At 56.2% G+C, this 17,004-nt stretch overlaps 4 protein-coding genes across 4 annotated transcripts; 3 read left to right on the forward strand and 1 right to left on the reverse strand.

Moving 5' to 3' along the window:
* Positions 1-1,985: 1,985 nt before the first annotated feature.
* On the forward strand, positions 1,986-3,460 carry M406DRAFT_256762 (FAD/NAD(P)-binding domain-containing protein; the record flags this gene model as incomplete). The annotated part of the gene is made up of 3 exons (XM_040917121.1): positions 1,986-2,490; positions 2,564-2,769; positions 2,858-3,460. The coding sequence occupies 3 exons, from the start codon at positions 1,986-1,988 to the stop codon at positions 3,458-3,460; spliced, it is 1,314 nt and encodes a 437-aa protein (XP_040776244.1).
* A 386-nt stretch (positions 3,461-3,846) lies between these two features.
* Positions 3,847-4,914, reverse strand: M406DRAFT_257600 (ClpP/crotonase; the record flags this gene model as incomplete). The annotated part of the gene is made up of 1 exon (XM_040917182.1): positions 3,847-4,914. One exon carries the CDS (start codon positions 4,912-4,914, stop codon positions 3,847-3,849), a length of 1,068 nt encoding a protein of 355 aa, XP_040776245.1.
* Positions 4,915-5,353: 439 nt separating this feature from the next.
* On the forward strand, positions 5,354-7,006 carry M406DRAFT_60074 (uncharacterized protein; the record flags this gene model as incomplete). Its single annotated transcript, XM_040924667.1, has 5 exons — positions 5,354-5,410; positions 5,468-5,570; positions 5,644-6,189; positions 6,268-6,779; positions 6,869-7,006. The coding sequence occupies 5 exons, from the start codon at positions 5,354-5,356 to the stop codon at positions 7,004-7,006; spliced, it is 1,356 nt and encodes a 451-aa protein (XP_040776246.1).
* Positions 7,007-8,249: 1,243 nt separating this feature from the next.
* Positions 8,250-16,529, forward strand: M406DRAFT_256885 (uncharacterized protein; the record flags this gene model as incomplete). The annotated part of the gene is made up of 6 exons (XM_040917132.1): positions 8,250-8,572; positions 8,651-8,802; positions 8,879-9,125; positions 9,241-9,744; positions 9,821-14,415; positions 14,518-16,529. The coding sequence occupies 6 exons, from the start codon at positions 8,250-8,252 to the stop codon at positions 16,527-16,529; spliced, it is 7,833 nt and encodes a 2,610-aa protein (XP_040776247.1).
* Between the last annotated feature and the right edge of the window lie 475 nt (positions 16,530-17,004).

The raw sequence follows: 17,004 nt of genomic DNA on the forward strand, positions 1-17,004 counted from the left end.
CCTCAGCCAGGATACAGGATCCATGACACAAAATCTAACCGAATAAGAACCGTGACTAAAGAGAGAAAAGGTTAGTCTACGTTGACTGATATCAACTGACTTAAAAACACAATTCAATATTATCCCAGCAGTTCTTTGATTCATTGAGAAAACTACTCTGCTTTTCATTGTCATGGATAATGTTTTCCCTACGTCAAATCGCGCTAATAGAATCGATTGAATATTGATCTATTTATCTTGTTAGCACTATGTTAGTACCAAGTTAGGATAAATTCAATGCTCAAATAGCAAAAAAGTACTAAATAAAAGCTGAAGCAAAAATTCCGTAAAACCAATCGATAAACTGGCTGATATACAAGCACGTTGGAATAAATACCCCCTCTTAATATGTAAACGGCTCGGCCAGGCTGGGGCTTTGAACAAGGGGGCATTTCTCAGGCGGGGAAAACAGCTATTCAGGCCACTCCAGCCACTTGACCCCAGGGCCCTTCACCAGGTTTCAGATTTCCCGGCCTTTTGCTGTACATTGTTTATAGACCTGGGCGTTCTGTTATCTCGGAAGAACGCAGCTACCTACTCAAGTACTTGAATAGATACAAGGAATTTGTAAGGAAACACCCATCTAAGCTCTGCCACTACCAACCTTTACCCACATGAATGCAGATCCTGCCAACAATACTACTTACTTCACTTGTGTGCGACATGGTCTATCAACCAAGAGTACCGAGAGCGTAGTTTGGTATGAAGCGACCTGATGTAATTAAAATCTTTTGGTCGTATAGCCTTTTGCGCATGGACCATTTTCTTTCCATGCTCAAGGAGGAACCGGTGCGCGGATCTCGCTCTTGGTCACACGACCGTAGGGGGATAACGGCTAATCGAGCTATGCACTCTTGTGGTACTTCTCTCGGATACTTAGGCCCAGGCTGGCGCAGCAGCTGCAGGCCCCTTTGTCGATTGGTCACCTTGCAGGCGGAGTGATTCCATTCTATCGGATTGGGCAACTAGACGTGTCAATTCTGAACACAATGTTGCATTGACATCCAGCCTGCTTCAGACTCCTATGTAACGGCGGGTTGAGTGATTAGAACGACTTATGTGCCGCATACGGGCATGATCCTTTTCATAAATTAGTGAGCCTAGGCTTACCGCAGCCTGCCGCACAATCCTTCCGGAACACCAAACTCCGGCACAAACCGGAGCTTATACTGGATGCTGTTCATTCAGGCGAAATATGATCGCAGTAGGAAAAGGCTCTCCTTACAGCGTTTCCAGCCGGGTTAGAAGATGATTATAGTATGCTAATAAGCACGGCCATAAACCGGAGAAAACGGAGTAAGCCAAAACCTCATGTTGGCGAGAGGGATAGGCAAGTGTAATACCGATAACAAGGAAATGAAGCCTGAGGATTGCGTTGCAAGTGAGTTGACTGCCTTTGACACTTAGGTGCTATTTGAGTGGAGAAGAAATGAACACGTGGATTAACCATTCGAGAGCTATATACAATAATCTATGTATTGGTAAGACACAAAAGATTTATAACTATTCCCAGCTCTTCGGACGGGATCATCGGCATACTTAATAATCCCCGATTATAGTCAGAAACAGCTGCACGAGGACAACTGTTCCGTGTAACCCGTCTCTTGATCTGTAACTGTTGGATGTGTCACGACAGCCGGCCAGATAGCGTTAGACATCGTAAATAGAACTATGGCATTTCGGCTCGTAGATTGTAGGAATAAGAACGCCCTTCGGCATAAGTCATTTATTACAACATCTCCGTAGGAGCGGACTTTTTAAAAACTACTCTCATTTCGAGAATGTGTGGAGGCAGGGTGGTTCGACAACACCAGGAGTAGATAGTTCTGGTTCAAGTCCAAAAAGCTTCAAAAAGCTGACGAACGGTGCGCTTGAGTAGCCTGAGCCCAAACAGCTGTGTGTTTCGGGCTCGGTTAGCTATGGACGAACCAAATCCGGCAGAAGCCATGGCCAAGCCTTCTCTAGACGTCGCGGTGGTGGGCGGAGGCATCATCGGCGTCATGGTGGCCCTCGGCCTCCTGCGCCGCGGGATGCGGGTGACAATCTACGAGCGCGCCGCCGACTGGCCCGATACAGGGGCTGCCTTTGCTTTCACTGCCGTGGCGCGCCAAAGTCTGCAGCGGTTGGACCCCAGGGTTCTTGAAGCCCTGATGCGGGTGGGGGTCAAGGACACAGACCTGAACTCCCAATTCTGGGATGGCTTTGGGCCTCGCACCAAGGAGGCCGCTGAGAACCCCGAGACGGGGCTCATGTTTGAGTCGTACGATAATCTGGCTTTCGTCGCTTGCTTGCGGTCGCAACTTCTTTTGGAGATGGTGAATGAACTGCCTGATGCCGGAGGCGTGGTGCATTTCAAGAAGCAGCTCGTAGGCTTCACTGATCGGTTGGCAGACGGTGACGACAAGGTCGTGCTGAGCTTTGCCGACGGGACTACGGCCAATACTGACGTCGGTCTGTTTACTCCCCTGCCATGTAACTCGTTATGATTGCCGTGTGTTTTAACGTTCGATGTTTCGGAACCAAGTCCTCGGCTGTGACGGAGTCCACTCTTCTACGCGCAGGTCGCTCCTCGGAGATCATCCTGCATCCAAGGCCAGATATGCCCACAAGACGGTCTACGGCGCCTTCTTGCCTCTCGATGGTGCAGCTGCCGCATTTGGGCCCTCCAAGGCCGGCCGCGGGAGCTTCCATTCCGGGCCCGGTGCCCATATGGTGTCGTACCCGTTGCCGGTGAGTGCATTCACCATTCCAGACCTGAACCCCCTCCTGAACCCCCCATACATTAACACAGGAGAGAGGAAGCTGACAAAAATGCAAGATGAACAATGTCTACCACATGTTCCTATTCGTCCACGACGACAATGAGTGGCCCTTTGATCGCAGCAGCGTCGTCCCCAGCTCGCGCGACGAGGCGCTGAAGGCGTTGGAGGGCTGGGGCCCGCACATTCGCGAGCTGGTCGCGCTCTTGCCAGAGCAGATCAGCAAGTATGCCATCTTCGACATGTACGACCACCCAGCCCCGACGTACGCCAAGGGCCGCGTGTGCATCGCCGGTGACGCTGCCCACGCAAGCAGTCCCTTTCATGGCTCCGGCACCACCATGGGCGCAGAGGACGCTCTCGTCCTGGCCGAACTGCTGGCATGCGTCCAATCTAGCCCGCTTGAGGGACGGCCGCGCCGGTTGGAGGCCGCGCTGCGGGCGTACAGCGAAGTGCGCATGAGCCGTAGTCAGTGGCTCGTGCATAGCTCGCGCGAGATCGGCGAGATGTATGAGTTCCGCTATGCGCCGGCCGGCCGGGATAAGGCCAAGTTTAAGGCCGAGTTCGAGACACGGACGAGGAAGATCTGGGACTATGATGTGAATGCAATGGTAGATCAGGCTAGGAAGGGGTATGAGAAGAAATTGGGAGAGTATTCTTGACTTGGATTTGATGCACTTTGACTTGAGAGCTAAAGAGATGTATTACTGCATATTTTAGAACCCTGATCCTGTTTTAGACGTATAGTCATGGATTTAGATTTGACCATATCGTTCTATTATCTGGCTCATATTGCATTTCACTACTCTGGCTGTTTACCTCAGAAGATGTGCGTCTATTTGGTGGTTATTTTCTGGCTTGGGTTTTCTTCTTCTTAATCTTTGGGCGTGACTCGATGACTTTACAGCTGAGTTTGATTTAGATGGAACACCTTTTAGCTAGAGACTTTTAAGAAGCAAGAAAAAATAAAAGGAAAGAAAGAAAGTGTAAATAAGACTTTAGCAATGATGTGAATGAACAAAAGCTAATAATCCAAACATATCGGCCTTTATCGCCCCTGAAACACGGGCCCACGCTTCTCCAAGAACGCTTGCAAAGCTTCATTCCGGTCTTGGGTGCTAAGAACAACTTCATAAGCCGCGTTTTCCAGCGCATCGTGCGCTCCGTGCAGGACACCAAGCGCAGCGCGCACGGCAGCAGGCCCGCCCGCGGCGACCTGGTTTGCCAGGGCAATGCCAGCGTCTAGCGACTCCAGCCGCTGGGTCTCACTCTCGAGACTTGAGCCAGCTTCCCGGTCTGCTGCCGGTACCAGACGGTTACACAAGCCCATTGTGTGGGCCTCGTCGGCGTAGACGCGTCGCCCGGTCAGAATCATATCCAGGGCGCGCGACGTGCCGACAATCTGGGGCAGGCGGTAGGTGCCTCCGGCGCCGGGGATGATGGCGAGGCGCGTTTCGGGCAGGCCGACGGCGGCGTTGCGCGCGAAGACGCGGAGGTGGCACGCCAGTGCGAGCTCGAAACCGCCGCCAAGCGCCACGCCCGACACGCAGGCGACAGTGGGAACGGGCAGCGTCGACAGCCGGTACAGGAGGCTTCGCAGGGAGGAGAGGAAGGCCTTTGTCTCGGGCAGGGACATGGTGGCGCGTTCCTTGAGGTCTGCGCCGCTGCAAAAGACATTGTCGACAGCGCTGGCGAGGATGAGCGCCCTCGTGCTGCTGGCACTGCTGTCATTTGTCTGTCGATGGATCTCCTCGATCTCGCTGCCCAGCTCGCGCACCATCTGTCGCGAGAGGGCGTTCTTGGTCTGTGGCCGCCGTAGCTGGATGATTTTGATGGTCCCTGTGTGTGGTGCCTCTACTTGGCCGACTAGGATAGTGTCCAGGATGTTTGTGTTCTCCAAGTCGATTGGCGTGGATAACACTGGTGGGAACCCGGCAGCATCTTTGTTGCTGTTCCTGTTGACGCCGTTCGTAGTCTTTTGGGACAACTTGGCACAGTTTGGGCCGGCTATCGGCTCCTTGTGGAAGCCGTTAGATTTGATGCCCGATTTTGAGTTGGCGGTGTCGGTGCCATCAGTGAGGAATGGAGAGAAGTGTATAGTGCTCGGTTTGTCCATTCTCATTTGCCGTTGTGCAAACAAGTTGACGGCACTATGCAGAAGCAAGACAAACACTGCGGACGAGGTGATATTCTCAGTTCTAACAATTCATGCTTCACTCAGATTCGGCGAATGCAGCACACGGAAGCAGTCTGGAGTACCGAGAGGGAAAAGAAAAATGAACTTTACTCCGCCTGCGGGAACTGAAGTCCGAGTCGAGAGTCCGCAAAGTCCGGCATAGAGGCAGAGAAACAAAGGGCCGAACGATTGCCGTGTCAAGAATCAGAGAGAGGGAAAAAAAGTCGTATATACATGATGGCGAACTTTTACAGTGAGTCGGTGAATGTTCATAGTGTCTAGGTTGAAAGCTTTCCAGGTGTCTCTGTTCCCGCTCCTGGTGGCGAGACTGACCTTGCAAATACAACGTGCTGTGATTCTTCTCTAACAAATGGCCTCAATGACACGACCTCAAAACATTGGCATTAAGGCCGTAGAGCTGTATTTTCCCAGCCAGGTATGTCCCTGGTTCCGGGGCTAAAGAAGGGGCCATGGTGTAGTAACGCTTTTGCAGTGTGTTGAACAGAAAGAACTCGAGAAGTTTGATGGAGTCTCTGAGGGAAAGTACACCATCGGCTTGGGCCAAACCAAGATGAGCTTCTGTGACGATAGGGAGGGTGAGTTGGACTCGATGGTCTGCGTGAAACGCAAACCTGAACAAGCTGACACGTGTCTGCACCACACATCAAGATATCTACTCGATAGCCTTGACGGCCGTTGCGTCCCTCATGCGCAAATACAGCGTCAACCCAAAATCCATTGGCCGGCTTGAAGTCGGCACAGAAACATTGCTTGACAAGTCTAAATCGGTCAAGTCGGTCCTCATGCAGCTGTTCGAGGACTCCAACCCAAACATTGAGGGAGTCGACACCGTAAATGCTTGCTATGGAGGCACTAATTCTCTCTTCAATGCTGTCAACTGGGTTGAAGCCTCGGCATGGGACGGCCGGGATGCCATCGTCGTGGCGGGCGACATTGCACTCTATGGCAAAGGAAATGCTCGGCCGACCGGCGGAGCGGGCTGCGTGGCTATGTTGGTCGGTGCGGATGCGCCTCTAGTCTTGGACCCTGGGCTGAGAGGCACCTACATGCGCCATTCATACGACTTCTACAAGCCAGATTTGACGAGTGAGTATCCGCATGTCGACGGACAACTCTCGCTGCAGTGCTACGCTGAGGCGGTGGATAAGTGCTACGAGGCATATCTCGAACGTGAGGCGAGCCTCAGAGACGAGGGTCATAAGATCACCAATGGACACTCGACTACTAACGCACACTCTCCTATGCGTTCGGGCATCAACGGGTCTCACAAAGTCCACAACGGAAGCCCGCACACCCGCGCCCTTGGGTTTGACTACATGTGCTTCCACGCACCCACCTGCAAGACGGTTGCAAAGTCGTACGCCCGCCTCTTCTACAACGATTTCCAGAAGGATCCGGACAACACCTTCTTCAAGGATATACCGCCCGAGCTCGGTACGCTGGCCTCGGCGGGAGGCCTGGCAGACAAGCGAGTAGAAAAAGAATTCCTGCTTCTCAGCAAGAAACATTTCACACAGCGGGTCCAACCAGCGACCTTTGTTCCCACTCAGTGCGGAAACATGTACTCAGCCAGTCTGTACTCGGCACTATGTGGATTGCTGTCGCTGGTTGACAGCCAGGACCTGCAAGGGAAACGCATCGGCATGTTCAGCTACGGGAGCGGCCTGGCCAGTTCCTTGTTCAGTATAAAGGTAGTAGGGGATACCGAGGATATCAGGGCCAACTTGGACTTGGTGAGAAGGCTTGAGGAGAGACAAGTCGTTGCGCCCGAGACATATGATAAGGTGAGTGTTGCACCCATTGAACTGGTACAGACCTTCATACAGAAACTATTATTTTTTCTAATTGCTTTTCTTCAATCTTGGAAAAACAGATGTGCCATTTGCGGGAGCGTGCACACCTGCAAAAGAACTTCAACCCGGCCGGCACAATCGATAGCATTGTCAAAGGCACATACTATCTTCGCGAGATTGATAATGCTTTCCGCCGGCTTTATGATGTTAAGGCATGAGTGGATAATTACACAGTCATGTAACGTGGGGGATAGAGAAGCGAGTCACTAGGATTAATGGCATAAACTTATATACTAGGCATTCTTGTATTCAAAAAAGACCCACCTGAGAGATAGTTGCGAAGTTGAGAGGTTGGTAGTCAATACTGAATTTTCCCGAGCAACATAGCTTATCTCTACGCCACAAACCTCGCACCAGACCCCGTCTCTGAAGAACCACGTAGTGAAGCTTACCATGCTTGAACTATAACTGGACCTATAAAACACTTTGTTAATCGGTGATAGTAATAATACTAAATCTAGTGATATACTGCTTTTATTAGCATAGACCCTCTTGATATACTTTGCAATGCTTGTTATATTACTGCAAATCCTCGGAGGCTAAAGTGCAGCTTGGGCTCGGAGCCAACATAGGTTTTCTACATATATTAACGTAGGTAGTCTGAAAATCTTCCTCACACGTTAGCTCAGAGTCTTGTCCAATCTACCAGCGAGGAAGCGAAAAGTTGGAGCTGGTTTACTTGTAGCGTCAATCCTTCTGTTCTGGCTTCCACTCCTGCATAGATCCTTACGGAGTAAGCCGGAGTTTTTTTTTTCCAGGAGTTTTTAAGATCTCCTATTTTCTTATCTGATTCCTTTTCAAATAGGGAACAAAAAGAACCAAACCTAGGCAGGGGTACAATACGACTAGTGCTCCCCGTGTCCGCCTCAGGGGCTGATGAAGCGGAACCCGGACCCGGACCTTGAAGTTCTCAAGAGTCTCCTCCGTGCAGGCGGGCCGCCACTTCCCCCTGGTGTTCTCCGGGTGTGCCAAACAAGACAAAGAACAAGGAGTTCAAGGCCGAAACTCTTACCTCATGTATATAGAGCGACCTCAAAGGGGCTACTTCGTTCTCGAAGAGTGAACGAAGCCACGGGGTTTTCAAAGGCCAGATTTGGTAATACAAGCAGAGCGGGGCATGCCCAAGCCAAGTAGATTAAAGTACTGCTCTCTAAGCCTATAGCGGTGACTTCACGATCCTATCGAGGCTTCTATATCCTAGGTTTTCAAGACATTCATTGTTCAGCATATAAAGAAGCTGAAATATATGACAGCCTGGCTTTCTTGCCCAAACGGACCCCAACCTCAGCCTTGTCTCGCTGCCTTTTGCTCTTTTTTGTTGTATCCTTTTTTTTTTTTTTAAAAAAAAAAAAAAGCCTCCCGTTTTAGCCCTGTGTGGTTTTCTAGTTCTATCCACGCACTATGGGAAGCACCACCAACGGCCATGGCCCCTCGGGTGCCGAAGAAGCGGTCACGGAGCCCATCGCCATAATCGGGCTGAGCTGCAAGTTTGCAGGCGACGCGAACAACGCCCAAGGCTTCTGGAAGATGATGGCCGAGGGGCGCAACGCCTGGTCCGAGCCTCCGCTCTCGCGATGGAACGCCAAGGGCGCGTACCATCCGGACCAAGACAAGCTGAGCACGACCAGCGTCAAGGGCGCGCATTTTCTGCAGGAGGACGTGGGATGCTTTGACGCCGCCTTCTTCAGCTACTCGGGCAACCTGGCGGCGGCTGTCGACCCGCAGTACCGTATGCAGCTCGAGTCGACCTACGAAGCGCTCGAGAACGCCGGTCTTTCACTCGCCCAAGTGGCCGGCTCCAGGACGTCCTGCTATACTGCTGTCTTTACCCACGACTATCATGACGGCCTTATCCGTGACGAGGATAACCTACCGCGCTTCCTGCACATCGGCACGCCGGCGGCCATGTCAGCGAACCGAATCTCGCACTTTTTTGACCTCCGCGGTACCAGCTGTAAGTATTGTATCGGCTCATAAATTTTTCTTTTCTTCTTCATTCTTGTTCAAAAAGACTCATGATGTTACAACAGTCACGCTCGACACGGGCTGCTCGGGCGGCATTGTGGCGCTGCACCAGGCAGTACTAGGCCTCCGAGCAGGCGAGGCCGACATGGCGGTCGTGAGCGGGTGCAACCTCATGTTGTCCCCAGACCAATTCAAGACCTTTTCGTCCATGGGCATGGTCTCGCCTGACGGTATCTCGTATACATTTGACTCACGTGCAAACGGGTATGGTCGTGGCGAGGGCGTTGGGACTCTTGTTCTCAAACGTCTCAGGTATGGTGGTGTTTCTCTTTCCTTTATTCTCTCCCTCCCTCCTTTCCCTTCCTCCACGTCCACATATTTGGGGCCTTTGCAAAAAAAAACCTAACAAGAAGATGGCGTGCGACAGAGATGCTCTCAAGGAAGGCGACCCAGTGCGAGCCGTCATTCGCGAGACGTATCTGAACCAGGACGGCAAAACCGACACGATCACGCTGCCGTCGCAGTCAGCACAGATCGAGCTCGCGCGCGAGTGCTACCGACGCGCAGGACTCGACCCAAGAGGCACACAATACTTTGAGGCACACGGGACCGGGACGCCCACCGGCGACCCCATCGAGGCGCGGTCCATCGCGGCGGTGTTTGGGCCCCATGTTACAGGAAGAACCCAGCCGCTGCTTATCGGGTCGGTCAAGACAAATATTGGCCATACCGAGGCGGCCTCTGGTCTGGCGGCTGTAATCAAGGTGGTGCTGGCCCTGGAGAAGGGCCAGATCCCGCCCAGCATCAACTATAAGAAACCCAACCCCGAAATGCGGTTCCAAGAGTGGGGGCTACAGGTGGCTACCGAGCTGGAGCCGTGGCCGGCAGCGGAGGATGAGGCACGCCGTGCTTCCATCAACAACTTTGGCTTGTCAGTAGAATATCCATGACAACTATCACCTTTTTCCCAGATTTGTAGGTTACTAACTCCTCGACGTGGGAAACAGCGGAGGGACCAACAGCCATGTTATCCTCGAGGATGCCAAATCTTTTCTTCCCAGCCCATCACGAACAAACAATGCCAACGGCCATACCAGCGGCCACACCAATGGCCACACCAATGGCCACACCAATGGCCATACTAATGGCCACACCGAACAGGAGGACCAGAGCAGCCAGGATGAAGAGGACAGCGAGGTGCTCGTATTCTACGGCCGCGACGAGCAGGCCTGCCAGCGCATGGTCTCGGGCGTCAAGGAATACCTGGAGGAACACCGCAGCACCCCAGACCCAGCCGGGCTGATGCGAGACCTGAGCTTCACCCTCAACTCCCGCCGCACACGGTTCCCCTCGGGATGGGTGTCGGCTCACGTGGTGCCGTACTCAGGCTCGGACCTCCACCTGGCCATCGAGAGCCTGGAAGCGCCACAGTTCAAGCCGGTGCGCCTAGAATCAAGGCCGCCTCGCATCGGCATGGTCTTCACCGGCCAGGGAGCTCAGTGGTACGGCATGGCACGGGAGCTCATCAGCACGTATGCCGTCTTCCGGGCGTCGCTCGATGAGGCCCAAGGCTACCTTGAAGAGTTCGGCGCCGAGTGGTCCTTGGTTGAGGAGCTGATGCGCGACGCGGCTACGACGCGGGTCAACACCACGGCGCTCAGCATCCCCATCTGTGTAGCTGTCCAGATCGCACTGGTGCGCCTGCTCAAGACGTGGGGGGTCGAGCCAGCCGCCGTGACGTCGCACTCGTCAGGCGAGATAGCAGCCGCATACGCGGTTGGGGCACTGAGTGCGCGCCAGGCCATGGCTGCCGGCTACTACCGTGCTGCCCTTGCTGCCGACATGAGCCTGAGGAGCGAGGGGCCCAAGGGCGCCATGGCGGCTGTCGGCGTTGGAAAGGACAGTGCCACGTCCTACCTGGACAATCTAACGCCTGCCAACGGCAAGGCAGTGGTGGCGTGCATCAACAGCCCCAACAGCGTCACTATCGCTGGCGACGAGGCCGCGGTGCAGCAAGTCCTGGACGAGGCCGCCAAGAATGGTGTGTTTGCGCGCCGTCTCAAGGTTGACACGGGCTACCATTCTCACCACATGATGCCTATTGCGGAGCCCTACAGAAAAGCCCTCGGTGCGGCTCTGGCGCCGCAGGGTGAGGACGCCAACAAGAGACTCGAGGCCATATTCTCATCGCCAGTCACGGGCGGCCGCGTTACGCACTCCAAGCAGCTCGCTGACCCGGACCACTGGGTCGGCAGCCTGCTCCAGCCTGTGCAGTTCGTCAGCGCCTTTACCGACATGGTCCTCGGTGGCTTGGACGGGTCATCGAGTCGTAGTAACATCGATCTAGTCCTCGAGGTCGGACCACACACGGCGCTGGGTGGGCCCATCAAGGAGATCCTCTCGCTGCCTGAGTTTGAAGGCTTGGACGTGCCGTACACAGGCTGTCTCAGGCGCGAGGAAAATGCTCGGGCATGCATGCTCACCATGGCTGCCAGCCTCATCCGCAAAGGCTATCAGGTCATCAATTTGGATCAGCGGAGCGTAACCCCGCCTGGGCAGGGCCTGGAAGCCAAACCAAGCGTCCTGACCGACCTGCCTACGTACCCATGGAACCACACCATCAGGCACTGGGCCGAGGCCCGCATCCACACGGCCTACCGACAGCGGAATCAAGAGCCGCACCACCTGCTCGGCATGCCGGTTCCGGGGGCCAACCCCGACGCAGCCACATGGAGGCAGAGAGTGCGCGTCTCGGAGAACCGCTGGCTGGAGGATCATGTCATACAAGGCGCCATCCTGTACCCGGGTGCTGGTTTTGTATGCTTGGCCATCGAGGCGATAAAACAGCAGCTTGCGGCATCAGACCAGCAGGCGCCGGCGGGTTATAAGCTGCGTCAGGTCGAGATACACCAGGCGCTGGTGGTCCCGAGCAGTGCTGACGGCATCGAGGTGCAGACGGTGCTCCGGTCTGTCAGTGACAAGGTGATTGGCGCTCGTGGCTGGAAAGAGTTTGAGATCTCGTCTGTGACGGCGGAAAGCCGCTGGACGCAACATGCTAGGGGGTTGATCATGGCCGACCTCACAGTGCCAGGCCACAAAACGACGCCGAACGCCTTGGGCAGCTCGGCCTTTATACGGCGCATCGACCCTCAAGATATGTGGGCCAGCCTACGCCGGCTCGGCCTGAACCACGGGCCCTCGTTCCAGAACACCAAGAGCATTGTGCAGGACGGCAGCGCCAGGGACGGGGTCCGGCTCGGCGTGACCACCATTGGCGTTGCCGATTGCGACACCCAGCAGGCCCAGAGCAGGCACGTGCTTCACCCGACCACGCTGGATTCTGTCATTGTCTCGACGTACGCAGCACTGCCCTCGGCCGGCGCCAACGACGATGCTGCCAAGGTGCCGCGGTCGATTCAGAACCTCTGGGTCTCGGCTGCCATGCCCACTGCTGCTGGGCACGTCTTCACCTGCAACGCCAGGCTGGGCCATGTCAGCTCGCAGAGCATCCAGGCCGATATTTCTGTTGTCGACGGGGGACTTGGAGCGGGCCAGACCGTGCTGGAGGTGCAAGGGCTTGTGTGCCAGTCCCTGGGCCGCAGCGCCGCAGCCTCTGATCAGGAGCAGCAGCAGCAACAGCAGCAGCAGGGACAGTGGGATAAGGAGCTGGCCACCAAGATTGAGTGGGCGCCCGACCTCCAGCTCTCCATGAGCCTGCCTGGCGCGTCGCAGGCCGCCAGGACCAGGCTCAGTCCATGCAGTGCGATGGACTCCAAGGACAAGGCAGTGCTGATGGGTCTGCGGCGGATGTGCGTCTACTTCTGCCACGACGCGGTGCAGGCCCTCACAGACAAGAATGTGGCCAACCTCGAGCCACATCACGTCAAGTATTACAACTGGATGAGGAGTGTGCTCAGCCTCGCAGCATCATGCCGTCTGGGGCCCGACAGCGACACGTGGACGCGCGACTCGCAGCTCGTGCGGGACAGGAATATCGCCCTGGCCGAGGCGCAGAGCGTCGATGGCGAGCTCATTGGCCGTCTGGGCCCGTTGCTCGTGCCTTTGCTCTCTGGCGAGCAGGCGCCGCTCGAGGTCATGACGCAGGACAATCTGCTGTCCAGGTACTGCTCTGACGCCCTCAGGACCGCCCCAGGCTTTGCGCAGTTCACCCAGCTGCTGCGCACCGTCGTGCACAAGAACCCTCGCGCCCGAGTCCTCCAGATCGGTGCCGGTGCTGGAGAAGCCACACGCCACGCGCTCAAGGCGCTGGGAACCGACAGCGAGGGCGGCCCGTTTGTGGACAGCTGGCACTTTACCGATGTGGACTCGACCTCTTTCGAGGCCGTACGCGCCGAGCATGCAACCCAGAGCAGATTCTTGGAGATACAGTTTGACCAGCTCGACATTGACCAGGACCCAGCGGCGCAGGGCTTCCAGCTGGCAAGCTACGATGTTGTGGTGGCCTGCCAGGCGCTGTACGCGGCCAAGAACGTCGCCCGCGCCATGGCTCACGTCTACAGCCTGATGAAGCCTGGGGCCCAGCTCCTGCTCATGGAGACGACACAGGACCATGTCGATGTCCAGTTCATACGTGGCCTGCTCCCTGGCTGGTGGCTGGGCAGAGAGGAGCCTGAGCGCGACTCCAGCCCTGCCCTGCCCACGTCGTCATGGCAAGAGGTGCTCAAGAGTGCCGGCTTCAACGGCATCGACGTCGAGCTCCGCGACCACGAAACCGACCAAGACATGCACTCGGTCAGCAGCATGTTGGCATCAGTGCCCATGCCGCCGCTGGAGCTGCCAGAGAACAGCGGCGTCGTCGTCGTCGCCAGCAACAAGGCGCCGCTCCCGGCTAGGTGGCTCCAGCTCCTGCGAGCATCCATCGCAGGCGTCACCGGAGGGTCTCTTCCTGCCGTGCAAACACTTGAGTCTCCAGAGATGTCGTACAGAGACAAGTTCTGCGTATTTGTCGGCGAGATTGACCGGCCCCTGCTGGTCGACCTCGATGCTGCGGCCCTGGAGGGCATCAAGATGATGGCGACAACCTGCAGCGGCCTCCTTTGGGTGACACGAGGAGGCGCCGTCGAGTGCACAGAACCCAAGATGGCCCTGGTAAACGGATTTGCCCGCGTTATCCGCAACGAATATGTGGGCCGCAGGTTCCTCACGCTGGACCTCGACCCCGAGCAGAACGCATGGTCGCAGTCAGACGCCTCGACCATCGCCCACGTCATGCAGACGGGCCTGGGAAGCCCTGTCGGTGCTGCCTCGTCCTTGACCGCCGAGGAGACCGAGCTGGCCCTGCGCAGCGGCCTCCTCATGGTCCCGCGCATCTACAAGGACGTGCGCCGCAACAAGATGCTGTCGCTTAACACTCCAGACTGGGCGAACCTGCACCTGATTCCCGATGCGCCACTCTACCAGGAGGACCGCCCGCTGCGCCTCCACGTTGGCATGCCGGGCATGCTAGACTCCTTGGTGTTTGACGATGACGAGGCGTACGAGGACTACGCCGATGCCGACACCATTGAGATTGACCCTCGCGCGTACGGCGTCAACTTTCGCGATGTCATGGTGGCTCTGGACCAGCTACGCGAGCGCGTCAGTAAGTAAACTTGGCAAATCCACCCCTCCAAAAAAAAACAAAAAAAAAAAGAGAGAAAGACAAATAGGGATATTTACTAATACTAAAACCGTTTTACCATAGTGGGGGTGGAGGTCGCCGGCATCATCTCGCGCCTGGGCAGCGAGGCTGCCGCGCAGGGCTTTGCAGTGGGCGATCGCGTCTTTGGCTTCCTGCGTGGGCCCTTTGCCAGCATAGCCCGCATCGGCTGGCAGGCTATGGCGCACATGCCTGAGGGGATGTCGTTCGAGGACGCGGCGTCTCTCCCCATCGTCTTTGGCACCGCCTATGAGTGCCTCGTGAACGTGGCCCGCATCCAGCCCGGCCAGTCAGTCCTGATCCACGCTGCCGCCGGAGGCGTGGGCCAAGCAGCCATCATATTGGCAAAGGACTACCTTGGGGCCGAGGTCTACGCCACGTGCGGCTCCCAGGAGAAACGTGAGCTTCTGATGCGCGAGTATAACCTGCCGGCTGAGCGCATCTTCAACAGCCGCAACGACTCCTTTGCGCCAGGCATTCTGGCCGCCACAGGTGGGCGCGGCGTCGATATGGTGCTCAACTCGCTGGCAGGACCGCTGCTGCAGGCCAGCTTCGATGTTTTGGCGCCCTTTGGCCACATGGTGGAGATTGGCAAGCGGGATCTGGAGGGCAGCAGCCTCCTTGACATGGCCACCTTCTCACGGGTCGCATCCTACACATCTGTAGACGTTCTTCGCACGTTCCGTGAGCGTCGTGCCCAGTGCTACCGCCTCATCAGCGAGGTGGCCCGTCTCGCCGGCCAAGGCGTCGTCAGGCCTGTCCACCCTGTTACTGTCTACCCTATGGGCCAGATCGCCAAGGCCTTCCGTCTCCTACAGACAGGAAAGCATATGGGCAAGGTTGTGCTGTCGACCTCGCCCGACCAGCAGGTCAAGGTGCTCCCGCGCGTGCCCAGGGCAAAGCTCAGGGCTGACGCGTCGTACCTGATCATCGGCGGTGTCGGTGGTATCGGTCGGTCGGCGGCGTTCTGGATGGCTTCCCACGGTGCCAAGAACATTATCGTCCTCTCTCGGAGTGCCGGCAACGTCCAGAAGAACGCCTCCTTCGTGGCCGGGCTTCGCGAGGCTGGGTGTCGGGTGGTGGCCCTCAGCTGCGATGTCACCGACAGAGACGACCTGGCGAGGGCGCTTCGCACGTGCGAGAGCCATGAGCAGCTGCCGCCCATCCGCGGCATCGTGCAGGGCGCCATGGTCCTGCAGGACTCGATCCTCGAGAACATGACGATAGACGACTGGCAGGCGACCATCCGGCCCAAGGTCGCGGCCACCTGGAACCTGCACTCGTACTTCTCGCGGCCTGGCTCGCTCGACTTCTTCGTCATGCTCTCGTCGCTCTCGGCCATCTTCGGCTGGGCCAGCCAGTCGAGCTACGCCGCCGGCGGGACCTATGAGGATGCGCTGGCACGCTTCCGCGTTGCCCGAGGCCTGCCAGCCGTGTCGCTGGACCTCGGCGTGGTCGTCAACGTCGGCAATGAAGCCATGACCGTGACAGACAGGCTGGCCAAGTCTGGCCAGTCACTGCGCTTGTCCGACGAGCTGGTGATGCAGGCCCTTCGGATCGCCATCCTCGAGCCTTTCCAACAGCCCCAGATTCTGTACGGCTTGAACCCGGGTCCGGGCCCGCATTGGGACGCGACAAACAAGTCGCCCATGGGCCGTGAAGCCCGTTTCATGCCTCTACGGTACCGCCAGCCGACCGGGGCACGAGGCCAGACACAGCAGCAGGACGAGTCGGATGCTAGTGCAAAGCCGCTCTCGACACGGCTGCAGGAGGCTGACTCCCCTGTCGAGGCAGAGCGGCTGGTGGGCGACGCCATCGCCGCCAAGCTGGCTGAGATCTTCATGATCCCCACCGGGGACATTGACATGACACAGCCGCCAGCCTCGTTCGGTGTCGACTCGCTCGTTGCCGTGGAGCTCAGGAACATGCTCATGCTGAAAGCCGCCGCCGATATGCCCATCTTTAATATTCTGCAAAGCGCCTCCCTAGCTACCCTGGCCGGCGACGTGGCCGCCAAGAGTGCCTATGTGACGCCCATTCTAGAGGTGGCTGTTTAACAATAGACGCCCCCCCCCCCCGCCCTTCCCTCCCCCTCATCTTTTTTCTTTCTTTTTCGTCTTACTCTGTTTTCTCTTGGTTTCTTTGCGATTTCGTACTATATAGAAAAGAAACAGATATGGTTTGTCACAGCATAGAAAAGAAGAGGGCAAAAAGTCAAGACTTTACCTGTAACTGTTACGTGAACAGGAACACAGATATTAAAGAGAGGAGGGTTTTATGCCTGTCTTCTTGCACATAGCCAAGAGAATATCACCCGTCGCCCGATAAATCCAGCCGGATGGATCTCTGCAAAGTCGGTGTCTCCTATTATACAGGCCCTCTTGAACTGCTTTTCAAACCACAATCTTCTGCCTAGTGTCTACCGCTACGGTGTAGGAGCGGACATTGGGATATGAGATGATTCAAAGATATGTGGATGCTGTAGTTCATAATATTAACCCTACTCTCAATATTCTTGAGATAGGTGCCGGC

Source organism: Cryphonectria parasitica, assembly GCF_011745365.1.
Source record: "Cryphonectria parasitica EP155 unplaced genomic scaffold M406scaffold_4, whole genome shotgun sequence".
NCBI classification, from domain to species: Eukaryota; Fungi; Ascomycota; class Sordariomycetes; order Diaporthales; family Cryphonectriaceae; genus Cryphonectria; species Cryphonectria parasitica.